The 12,826-nt window shown below is 41.7% G+C and overlaps 1 protein-coding gene across 3 annotated transcripts; it reads left to right on the forward strand.

Moving 5' to 3' along the window:
* The first annotated feature begins 1,035 nt into the window (after positions 1 to 1,035).
* On the forward strand, positions 1,036 to 9,958 carry slitrk3a (SLIT and NTRK-like family, member 3a). 3 transcript variants are annotated; one of them, XM_067507931.1, is made up of 3 exons: positions 1,037 to 1,972; positions 2,700 to 2,787; positions 4,221 to 9,958. In XM_067507931.1, the coding sequence occupies exon 3, from the start codon at positions 4,279 to 4,281 to the stop codon at positions 6,991 to 6,993; it is 2,715 nt and encodes a 904-aa protein (XP_067364032.1). In that variant the 5' UTR covers positions 1,037 to 1,972; positions 2,700 to 2,787; positions 4,221 to 4,278; the 3' UTR covers positions 6,994 to 9,958. The 3 variants fall into 3 exon arrangements, with proteins under 3 accessions (XP_067364031.1, XP_067364032.1, XP_067364033.1); XM_067507932.1 differs by lacking the exon at positions 1,037 to 1,972 and adding an exon at positions 1,990 to 2,490; XM_067507930.1 differs by lacking the exon at positions 2,700 to 2,787 and having other exon boundaries at positions 1,036 to 1,972.
* The last annotated feature ends 2,868 nt before the right edge of the window (positions 9,959 to 12,826 follow it).

Consider the following 12,826-nt stretch of genomic DNA (forward strand, 5'->3'; position numbering starts at 1 on the left):
TATGGTATGGCTATGTCTTATAGCATGTGTATTTGTTATGTGTTAGGGACTGGTTAAATGTTTTTAGTGTTTTATAAAAATGTATTCACTTTATAAAAAACGTATTCATTCGGGTTATATCTTTGTTTGTGTTTTTAGTGCCCGTAGAGCTCTGATGGAGGGACACTGACATACATTTTAATTATTAAAAGCAATGTGACCTCGAAAAATCAATGTTTATGATGGCAACAAGAGTGAAGATTTATTTACTTGTGTGTATTGCTTGCGTGTCCAGATGAGGACAACCTCCTCCTATTTTAAGCTCCTATGACAGTAAAGTGGTAAGTCTCTATGCGGTTTACAGATGGGATAAAGATTTACACTTCTAATACTACAACTGGATACTTTTGGAAATAATCCTAAAGATCAGTGGCGTCTAAGTGTGGATACACACACACAGGCACGCACACAAGCGAATAGAAAAGTCAATATGTCAACCAATCTGAAACTATATAATATTTCAGAATATGGGCATCTAGTTGACTATCACTTTTTATGCGCTTTTCTGAAAAATGTGCAAAAAAAAAAAAAACTAGAATGACGCTTTCTCCATAAAGTCACTCTCCTTGAATAAATACAAAACAATACGTGTATTGAGACATATTCTAGCTGTCTAATATTATGGGTTTATTCTAATGATGACTCACATTGGCGACTTTTCAGGTTGTGTGTTATAACCAGAGACACTGTGGAGAGATCTCAACTTTCCACTGTAATCAACCTCCTCCTTGGAGAGCTGCAAGAACTGGATATCGTGACGGTCTCTCAGTCGTGCTTGTGAGCTTCTGGCACTGCTTCCTGCTCACAACACGGGCTTGTGTTGCCCGCTGGAGGCGAGGCGGGGGAAGGCACACAAACGGAAGGGGACGATGAAGCGCTCCGTGTTTCCCTTTCTCACCCCGCTCGCTGTAGATAGTCGCAGCCGCCCTCTTCGTCTCCAGAGCAGAGAAAGGAGGTATTGGCAGGGTGAGCGGTGCCAACTCCACATTTCGCTCGCCCAACTGCAGACAAGTAAATTACCCACAGTAAAAAGGATTGGGCTTGATTGTGATTATCATCGCATAAATCTCAGCGATAAAAAGAAAAGAAGATCATGCGGGGAGACAGAGTCGTCTTGCGCCCGCACTGTCATCCACAGGTCTGGCAGTCTCACCCACGCCACGCGGCGCGCTCCCTAACTCCATTTATTTATTTATTTTTGCGTTGATGCGCGCCCCCGCTGCGAAAGCCTGAACGCTCCTCACGCTGTGCTCCCTTCACTTCGTTTCCTCTCCTCCTCTCGACAGCATCCAGAACTATAGCGCAAGCGTCCCCATCACTCTTTTCCCTCCCCTCCTCCTCTTTCTCTCACCGCCAGATCGCTCTCCTCTGCGTCTCTTACCCCTTCGCCCTCCCTCCACCTCCCCCGCGCAGTCCCTCACCCCTCTGACGCACGACAGGGAAGCAGATCTGAGGAAAGAAAGAAAGAAAGAAAGAAGCGGCAGCTGACCCAACCACTGATATGATCAACAGACTCTTGCTATTGCTACACCGGACAGACACACAACCCTAAAGCCGAGAGGAGAACACTCTCACCCGGCCACACTGTTTGTGAGCGCTCGCCCGGAAGGCGGCGGCGGCGAAGGAGGAAGACAAGGAGGTGGAGGAGAGGGGAGGAAGAACAAGCGAACAAGCACAAGTGGAGGACTTGCATTTTAAGCAAACTGCTTAGAAAAAAAGAAGGAAAGGGGTAGAGTCAGAGTCAACGAAGAGCAAGTGTGGGAGAGATTGCATTCCCATCACGTCTTCATTTCTCCTTTCTTTTACCTCAGCCACTGAGAGAAGGAGAGAGAGAGGGGGGAGAAGCAGAGAACCAGCAAGAGAGAGACCTAACAAGATTTAAACTAGTGGGCTTTTTGTCCCCGATGCTTTCCAATTGCAGTAAGAAACTAAGGTGAGCGGTTTTGCTGTGCATGAGAGTATCATAAGCAAAATCTCAAGCTGAAGACCGCAAGTGTGTATGTGTGCGTGCATCTGTTTGTGTGTGTGTGCTTGTGTGTTTCAGTGTGTTTTTTTTATTATTTTTTTTTTTTTTGGTGTCTGCATAGCCACGGACTTCAAAAAGGACAACAAGCGCTCTCCATATTTCGAGGATAACGGATCGTAGAGGTCCACTCCACTGATCAATAGGCGTTTGTTCTTTTTTCACCGCTTTTTAGCCAATGTCACGACGAGAGGCTACTGCATTATGCTTGGCATGTATTTCAATAAGCGCCCTGCTCTCTCAGCCGTATTGACAGCAATGTTGTTTTTTGGGGGGAAATTCAGTAAATACTAGAATGATTGTGGATCCTTTTGGTAAGACTGGAGTTTAGGAGCATCGTTTCTCACTAAGTGGAATATAAATTAAACCTTTTAATAGGTCGTTTTGCAACTGACACTTGACACGCGATGAACAGCACTTTATTTCATGTAAGTACGGACGGCTGTGGAGAATCTCCCCAGCTTAGTTGTGAATCCGTGGCTCATTCACATGCGCATCTCTTCCTCTCCCCCTTCTCAAAGCCCCGTTCTCTTTCTTCCAATCTCTCTGTCTCTCTTTTTCTCTCTCTCTCTCTTCGTCCCCTCCTGTTCCTCTCTGACGGCTCGGTCACTCCAATTTTCCGTTCTCCTTTTCACAGCCCGGCATCGGACGGTGAGCGGGACGCACAGGGCAACAACAGGACACAGCGCAGGAGGATATGTGAAGTTGGAATCCCGCAAAACTAAGTACGTATACCGTCCTATTTGATACATCCCGAGGGAATATAATATGGCACGAATTATTTTAAGTTACGTTAAATGTCATTATTACTTTTTTTGAGATCACATCTGCGATGTCTGATCACTATCATGGAAGCGGATTCAATAAATCTTGGATGAACAGGCATGGAAAGGGAACTGAAAACTAAATTTTGCAGAGAGGAGATCGTGTTCAAGGATCGTTCCTTTTTCCCACTTGGTGCTTTTCCTGTCAAGTCTTTTTTTGGGATTACAACATTGTTTTTTGCCTCCGGTTTCTCCATCCTCTCGCCGGGCTTTTTTTTTCAGCACCATGGAGAGCGGCTCTGCTACGACTAGAGCTCTTAGCGCGTCTCATCTGGATTTTCAGCACCCTCGTTTGAACGGACAGTGCTAGGTGCGTGCATGTGCGCGCGCGTGAAAAGTCACAGCCTACAGCGAAGATACTATGTATGTGTGTGTTTGTGTGCATATGTGTGTACGTGAGTGCCTGATTTACATTTAACACCACGGAGATCCTGAACTTGATCCTGAACTGGATCTTTGACCGGAGCATTTTTTTTCAAAGCTATTATTATTATTATTATTATTGTTATTATTATGTGAAGTTTTTTATATGTAATATTATTTATTTTTAGGCCGGAGCTACTGAAACACCCTCAACATTGAGCTCCAGGTTCGCTCACAGCGCTTCTCACCCGTGCGTTCTAATGCTCAAATGGCGTTCCCCAGTTGGGAAAGCCAGCTTAAGATTTTATTATTGGAAAATTACAGATTCCAATAAAATGAATGGTCGACAGTACATTTTCTTATTCCCCCCTTTTTTTTAATGTAAAGCTGATATAGATAGATGCTCAGTCGTCTTCATATTGTTTTCGTCACATACGTATCTGCACGACTTTTTAAGCACCTTGACTTTTCACCGCGCTTTTCTTACTTAAATAGAGATTGAGGTCCCTGTTATGTAATACATATAGCATGGGGACAGTTTCTCCACAGCACTAACCTCACTCACCTCTGCTTATTCACGACGATACGTATTTCTGAGGTGATTTATTGTGACCTTATCAGCGTATCTGCTTTTGTAATAAATGACATTACCGACTATATGGTGACGGTAAGTGTCTTGACTATAGAGATTTGTTTATGCTTCCGGGTATCACATTACTCTTCCAAGATTGTTGGGCTTTTATTTTGTTTGAAATATTCAGCAATATTGAAACATCCAAATGGTTTCCAACATTATTCTATTATTCATTGCTATTTATTTCAAAGCCATCTTGCCTTCCACTAAAACTAATGCACCCTTCATTTTCTCTCTTCCTGCCTCTCTCACATCAAACTTTACTTAATGCACTTTGTGAGGGTGTGTGTCTAATCACCAGCCCCATCCCCTTTCCGTTTTCTATTTTCTGTTGCAGTGCTGTGAAGTGGCTCTGTCCCTGGAGCCGAGACTTCATCCCCTTGGTGTCAGCAAGGATGCTGTGGGTTACCTTGCTGAGCACCATAGCCTTAGGATGGACCACCCCGATCCCACTACTAGAGGACTCAGAGGAGATCGACGAGCCCTGCTTCGAACCCTGCTACTGCGAGGTCAAGGAGGGCATCTTTCACGTCCACTGTGACAGTAAAGGATTTACAAATGTCAGCCAGATATCCCAGATATGGAGTCGGCCCTTTAAGCTCAACCTGCAGAGAAACTCTATGAGGAAGCTTTACTTTAACAGCTTCCTCCATCTCAACAATGCCATATCCATAAATCTGGGTAATAACGCCTTGCAAGATATTCACGCTGGAGCGTTCAATGGCTTAGGAATACTCAAACGGCTGTTTCTACATGAAAACAAACTAGAGGTTTTCAGGAATGACACTTTTCTGGGATTGGAGAGTTTAGAATATCTCCAGGCAGACTACAATGTTATCAAAAGGATTGAGAGTGGTGCGTTCAGACACCTTCACAAATTACGAGTGCTCATACTAAATGACAATCTGATCCCCATCCTCCCAAATTATCTTTTTCGGTCTGTATCACTCACACATCTGGACCTGAGAGGAAACAGACTAAAGACATTGCCATATAAGGGTACACTGGAGTACATTGGGAGGAGCTTAATGGAAATCCAGCTGGAGGAGAACCCCTGGAACTGTGTGTGTGAGATTGTCCAGTTAAAAACATGGCTGGAGAGGATTCCTTATACTGCTTTGGTGGGCGAGATCACGTGTGAGTACCCGTTCCACCTACACGGGAAAGACTTACGGGAAATCAAGCGCACTGAGCTCTGTCCACTGCTCTCCGATGCAGAGATTGAGGCCAAGCTGGGAATTCCCCAGGTCCCATTCAGCAATGAGAATACATGGCCTACTAAACCTTCCTCAATGCTCTCCTCCTTTCATAACACAGCCTCTTCTGTGGATTACAAGGAAAGAGTTGTTAAGCCTACCAAAAGACCTCGGACCACAAAGAACCCCCCGACCCCACGTAGCATCTACCCAGGCGTTAATCAGCCCCCCATTGCTGGCTACCAAACTAGACCCCCCATTCCAATAATTTGTCCAGCCGGATGTATTTGCAACCTTCACATCAATGACCTGGGGCTAACAGTGAACTGTAAAGAGAAAGGCTTTCATAACATCTCTGAGCTGCTGCCACGGCCCCTTAACGCCAAGAAACTATATCTCAGTGGAAACCTAATACAAAAAATCTACCGCTCTGATTTTTGGAACTTCTCAAGTTTGGATTTACTGCATTTAGGGAATAATCGAATATCCTATGTCCAAGAGGGCGCTTTTATCAACCTCCCGAACTTAAAAAGTTTATATTTAAATGGTAATGACATTGAGAGACTCACTCCTGGGATGTTTCGGGGGCTTCTGATGCTGAATTATCTTTACTTTGAGTATAATGTCATACGCGAGATACAACCTAACACCTTCTCCCTAATGCCAAAGCTCCAGCTGGTTTTCCTCAATGATAATCTCCTACGCTCCCTCCCCAGTGAGGCCTTTGCTGGCACCAACCTTGCACGCCTCAATCTCCGCAACAACTACTTTGTTTCCCTGCCTTTGCATGGTGTTCTGGAGCATCTGGCCTCAATTGTCCAGATTGACCTTCATCAAAACCCCTGGGACTGCTCCTGTGATATCATCCCCCTCAAACAGTGGCTAGAAAAGCTCTCCTCTGTCATCGTGGTTGGAGATGTCATTTGCAAGACACCTGAGTTTGCTTTTGGAAAAGACCTGCGTTCTCTGGAGGTTGAGGTTATCTGTCCTGAGCTTAAGTATTCATCAGGCCCCTCGCCAGCCTTGCCTGGTAGGGATGACCACACCACAGGGAGCTCTGACATGGGTCAGGCGAGTGGAAGAGGAGCCGTCCCACTGTCTGTCCTTATCCTCAGCCTACTCATTCTCTTCATTTCAGCTGTGTTTGTGGCTGCCGGGCTTTTCGCCTTTGTTCTTCGACGCAGGAAGAAGTTGCCCTTCCGAAAACGTTCTGAGGTAGATCTAACAGGCATCCAGATGCAGTGCAGGATTTTTGAGGACCCACCAAGGCAGAGCTGTGCTGGTAACACCGGCACACCGGAAAAGCCAACTCCGAGTATGCACACACACACTCACACTAATCACACACACGCACATGGCCACGTTTATGATTACATCCCCCATCCTGTGACTCAGATGTGTAACAACCCCATCTATAAGCCTAGAGAGGGGGAGATAGCAGAAGAAGACAGAGCGCAGTTTTCAGACAAGAAAGACAATGGCAGCAGTAGCAACAGTAACTACAGAACCTTGTTAGAGAAAGAGAGAGAGTGGACCCTGGCAGTCTCTAACTCTCAACTCAACACGATCGTCACAGTCAACCACACTACGGCTGACATGGCGGGATTTCATGAGAATGGGGGGCTCTGCCACACGGTCATTGACAGTCAGAGGCCCACGCCGACAGTGGGCTTTGTAGACTGTTTGTATGGGACAGTACCGAAACTAAAGGACATGCATGTGGCGCATGCGCACCCACCTGGCATGCAGTACCCAGATTTGCAGCAGGATGCACGGCTGAAGGAGACAATGCTTTTCACGACGGGGAAAGGCTGCTACTCTGACACGTCCCAAAGCGATTACCTCGAGTTAAGGGCCAAACTTCAAACCAAGCCGGATTACCTCGAAGTCTTGGAAAAATCTTACCGGTTTTAACATCTCTAGCCCATGGAGAAAAAAAACAAAAAAATCAAAAAAGTATATATAGTAATAAAACAAGTAAACATGTTCACATTGCCACCTTCCAAACAAAAATTATTAAAAAAGACTTGAAAAAACAGCATGATATAAATAAAATTATTACATTACAGTTACAATGTTTCCCTCCAAAATCACTTGGGAGGTGAGGCCATTCTCAGATATTTCAATGAAGTGCCTTTTTTTTCAGAGTAGCCAGCAATGTCAACAGCCGTTATTTTTATAATATATAAATATCTCTATAAGCCCAAAAGAGAGCAAAAGAGGAACAGCAGGGGCACCGGGAAATAAAACATACAAAACATCCTAAAATACATCTGTCAATCAAACCCCCTTTTTATGGAGTTACCATGACTACCATGACAAGACACACGGGAGCTGGACGTCTCCCTGACTTAGGGGGCACTTCTCTTGGTCTCTTTTACCCCTGACTAGGATGTACAAAAACCCGGAGGCAATGCACATAAAGTTTGTAGGAAATGATGATGAAAGAGAGAATATATATTAAAATGAACTGCAGTTTGCTGCATGTACTCGCTTCAGTGCAGGAGGCGAGGAGAATTACTGAGAACTATTGTGTCACATTATGAACAGAGATACTGCAACACATTTACAGTTCAGTGTTATATTTAATTTTTATATCTTATTAATATGGTTATTACAATTAATGAGGACTTCTGTCTATATCAGGGTGCTTCTTGTAAAAAGGATGCGCCAACGCACGGATGGTAAAACATTTGTGAATATTAATAGAGACAACGCTCAAGGTTTTCTGGATATTTCCATGCACTTTGTTAAGACCCCAACCCCCACTCCCCCACCACCCATTGCTTCTGGATTCCCCATCGTCACCCACTAACGGCTTTGTAGGAGGCACTTTTAATGTTTTCTCTCTCACAAAGATTTGAAGAAAAATGTGCATATATTTATTCTGTAATTTCAGTGAAGACTTTAATTGTAAAGGTAATGTTAAATCAATGTATAGTGATTATGCGTCTGGTATAGCCTTCTTAATAAAAACAAACTCTTCAATCAAATGATGAAAGGGTTGATGCCACGGGAACCTGTGTGTGCACTGCTGTTGACAGGCTGTGTACATGGTGTTTGCTTATAATGGCATGTTGAAGCTGTGGTCAGCCACCAAGGGATAATGCTGCTTGACACGGAAGAAAACCAACCAAGTGCTAATGCACTGAAGGGAAAACTCTTTAAAATTCAGTTCAGATCCATGTTATTTTCAGATTAGAAACTAATTAATAGAAGTTAAAGGAAACAAAATGATAAAGAGCCATTTTCTCTTCTACTTTTTCCTATACGATACAAAATAATTTTCCTATAATCCTATATTAAACTACAATACTTTTTCAATAAGCAGTTTGTCAAATGATCTTAACCAGCTGGATGTTATAGTTTCTGCTACAATACTGCTCCTAGTTGGATGTAAACTAAAGGTAGAGCACAGAGAATATCCAATGGCAGAACAAGTCAAGCGAATGCTGATAGTTTTAAAGTGGATGATAAGAGAGGATATACCAAATTAGCGAAGCACGCTGTGATTTTCATTATCAAAAGAGGTATTGCTGATGTAGGCTAACAAACTGTAATTGAAAGGGTGAGGGAAACCGTGATTAGAAATAGCTCTTTGAATCTGCGCACCTAATTTCTGACTCCCTCTAAAGTAGCAGTACGGGTTGATTCCACTGGGGGGCAATGAAAGGCATTCTGACTCATTTGGTAAAATTGAATGCAGTCTTAATGTAATGCACATTTTATTTCCCCCTTAGGTAACATTCAATGTGGTTTATTTTAAAAATCATTATAGGCTTTTTGCTTTATTTCAACCAGTTATTTAGAAAATGGTATATATTAGCTATTATTATTAATATTATTAATATTATTATTGTTATTATTATTATTTAATCTTGAAAGAACTGAATGAGAAGCTTACGTATTAAGCTTATTTTTGCTCAGGAATGTTAACTTACATTTTGTGCAAGTTTGAGCAGTAAATTCATTTTTGATGGTCTTCTCCTCAACCACCATCAATTTGCTTAACTTCCTGCTATGCTATATCATTTAGCTATGCTAAATATTTGATATTTCTCTTTTTTAGGCTAATCAAGTTTTGGGACCATAGTATATAAAAACAAAGTTGAAGCAGTAAATGTGGTGTTACAGTACATTTCATCAGTTTTAATTTGGGGAAATTATGATGCAATCTTGATGTCTACAAATTTGTGAATATTTATGAACAGAAGGGCAAATTTTTTTTCTGTTTTAAAATGGGCTTGATATGCAATTTGTTCTTGTTTTAATAGGTTTACTAGGAGTGGTTATTTTCCAATTGAAATTGGGTGTTAGTTTCTCATATGTGTCAACGTACACTAAGTGGAAGATATGTAGCAAACCACATGCTTCCCTGTTGAATGGGAAGGTCCTTAGCTAGAATAGATCATCGTCTCCAGTAGAGATCATCAATGATCCAGTCTATGAGCCGACATAATATGGGACATTTTACCTTATGTTGTATGCATTGTTTCATTTTGTAGACAATTATTGTTGCTCAAATGAGTAAAAGTCACCTTCATATAAAGCCTTTGTAAGCATGATAGCATTTTGTCAATCTTTTTATTTTTGTTTTTTACTCAGAATGTTTCATACTGCTGTACCCCCATGTTCTGCTGCCCCACCTCATTCGTCTGCTCTTTTCTTTTAAACTTTATCTCTTGCACACATAGAGTTACATGCATATACACACACAAATCCTTCCTTTCCCCTGACCAAGAGGTTAGACTCTAGTCAGCATTTTAGTGTGCACTTACTTTGATTAAAAATAAAATGCATTACATTGTTAACCCCGACCCCAACCTTCACCATCACCCCACCCCAAAATGAACAAATAAATAAAAGTTTTGGGATCATTGATGATGTTGCTGTAGTCCCATATTTTGGCACCCATTTATTCTCTTCCCCCCCGTCACCCACCCACAATGATATTTTACAAATGAGTGCTGGGCTTTGTCCAGTTATACCATGCTGAGTAGTTTTGTCCCAATAAATCCTCCTGTTATCCTGTACTAATATCTTCAAGTGATTTCATACTTGAGTGGAATGTAAGATAAAGGCAACCATTGGAGATAAAGGTGGGACAAATGTTTCCCTTTGTGTGAAATGTAAACATGAACTGCTCAAATGAATCAGTCTCTATTATGTCAGGGATATTTGAATTTCACAGAAGAGTTAACCTTTCCTTCAACAATTCTCCTGAGGTTTGCATGTTGGCAAGACTTGCGTGTGCGTCTTTCTTTTTGTCCTTGGCTTTCTGTGTCTCTATCATTATAACTTCCTTTTTATGGTTTTTCTCTCCCTCGAATGTATACTTATGTGTGTCCTATTAGTCCGATGCTGACTTTGTTTTGTGACCTATTTTGTTCTTTTACCAGGTTGACTGGCTGGTGGTGGTTTTCTTTACGCTTAGGTCTGTGTGGTCCAACAACCTAAATGTTGGTTATAACCATTTCACCAAAGTTCAAACACTTGGTTACCTTAAAAAAGCCATTTATGTTGATGTCCATCTTGCTCTGTTAATATTTATTTACATTGAAATAATTTTAATCTTCTTCTGATTTCTGTGCACTTGTGATGTCTGCCACATCACTCTCTGTTCTCACTTGGTATATCTGAACAAAACCCACATACTTTAATTAGCTGTGTCATGCATCTCCGAGACCTTATTAACATAATTTTTGTGCTAGATTTATCAAAGTTGATGATCAAGTTATGCGAACTGCAACAACACACTGGCTGTAACTTGCAGTAAATTTTCTGTACGACTTTTCTCCAGAGTCGGTTTTGCTCTCTTTGGGGTTTAGTTGAATCGTAAATTTTTACAATTTTTTTTTCTTTCCCGAAGGCATTCATCTCATACTCTTATTAGAACATTAAAGCAGTGCATGCTTATTAACACACACGTAATGACACATAATTCTATATCAGTTGAATGATGTAAACTTTAACCATGACATAACTGTTTCAAATTAACTTGTTGAAGAGATATGAGATACCATAAGCCTTTTAAAAAAGCTTCTGTAGGCTCTGACACCGGCTTAAAATTCGCTTTACTCATTTTCTGTCAGTAAACATCAGTGGGTATTTTTGTGTTGAGTGAAGGTGGTAACCTGGATTTGACTGTGTTGATTGCAGGAAAAGAAATGTAGTTGGCCCCAAGGGGATGCGGTTTAATGTACGGCGTGATGTTGTATGTTCTTCTTCTCCTCCGGCATTGTTTGTTAGGATATTATTATGCCAATGGTTGTTGTTTGGGGAATTATTGTCTGCACTGCATAGTGGAAAACGGTTGTTCTCAGTTGTCAGAGTGTGTGCAAAGGCAAACAGATCAGACATGTCTATCTATGCTCTATCTCTGTTTGTTTGCTGATTGGTATTTGAGAGTCTTAATTAAGGAAGGCATGATTTGGAATGGTGGCACATAATGACTAGCTAGAGAAATAACAAAATGTGAGGATCAGTTTGAGAGCACTATTGATGGGAGGGAGAGCACAGAGCGGCTTAGGGAAGGGTGAGAGAACACAGACTTGTCGGTTGTCTGGATGTGCCACTTAGAGGAAGCAGGGATTCCTTTTGCTCCTTTGTCCCTAAAAGTACCAGTAATTGTCCAATTAACAAAACAGAAAGACCGAAGAAGAGAGAGCATGTTATGAAGGACTAAAGAAGAAGGACTAAAAAAGGACTGTGGTCACTTATACTTTGCATTTTGTGTGTGTGTGTGTGTACGTGTGTGTGTATGTGTGAGTGTAAGATATGCTTTTTCCATTTGGAAACAGGGAATTATCTCCAGTTTGCTGAAAAAGCCAATCTGTCTTCGACCATGGTGCTGAAGTTGCAGTATACTGCAGGTGCTACATACAAATAGCTACGTTCCACTTTTTGTGTATGCGTGTGTGTTTGTGAGTGGTGTTAATATGGTGAAGGCTCTCTTGGGTGTGTGTATTTATGTAGGAGCATATTTAAGTTTTTGTGATTATGCTGATTGTTCAATTAACTTCTGGTTTTCTTTGTGATAAAGTGTTGCGTATTTATCAGTGCAAAGACAGAGACTGCAGTTTTTTGCGGCACATTTCCTTATGTTGCTATAAGCAATTGGCTTATTTGGACTGTGACAGTAACAGGAAAAGAACTAACTGTCATTTTAAAAATTTGCTACAGCTGGTATTAAAATGCTATTAGAAGTATTTGCATGATGGAGATAATATATCCTATACAACCACTGATATGTTATAGAAAGCACCAAAAGAGAATATTGAACCTCTCCAATTGGTACAATTTCCATAGTCCTGAGATCATGAAAAAAAAATCCTTTAACACATCACTCAACTGTGCTGCAGTGCAGGAGCTCGTCTGACCCAGTAAGTTATAAGAGAGAGAGAGAGAGAGAGAGAGAGAGAGAGAGACTGTGTGTGTTTGAAAGAGGGTGATTCTCAAACCTCTGCTACTTCTTCTGCCGTGTACACGTTAAAGCTCTGCATTCGCATTGTTTGCCTAGTGAATTGTGGGCCCCCTGAGAATCTGGCCCTCTCTCTTGTCTGAAAATACTGCAAGTTTGGGAAAAGCTGCAGTCATTTGTGCTGCTCAGCAGTGTGCTACAGCTTCAGTATGTAAGAAAGATTAGCAATCTGTGTCGTTATCACTCATTGCAGGGAAGGGAAGGGGAGAATAGGAGGCACAATTTTATTTTATATAAAATATGGAGCACAGTGTCCCTAGCTGGTGT

Source organism: Channa argus, chromosome 6 (genome assembly GCF_033026475.1).
Source record: "Channa argus isolate prfri chromosome 6, Channa argus male v1.0, whole genome shotgun sequence".
Lineage (NCBI taxonomy): Eukaryota > Metazoa > Chordata > Actinopteri > Anabantiformes > Channidae > Channa > Channa argus.

Coding starts and splice junctions, on each gene's coding strand:
- slitrk3a (XM_067507930.1), top strand. CDS start 1,944: ATGCTTTCCAATTGCAGTAAGAAACTAAG. Junction 1,973..4,220: donor AATTGCAGTAAGAAACTAAG/GTGAGCGGTTTT, acceptor TTTCTGTTGCAG/TGCTGTGAAGTGGCTCTGTC.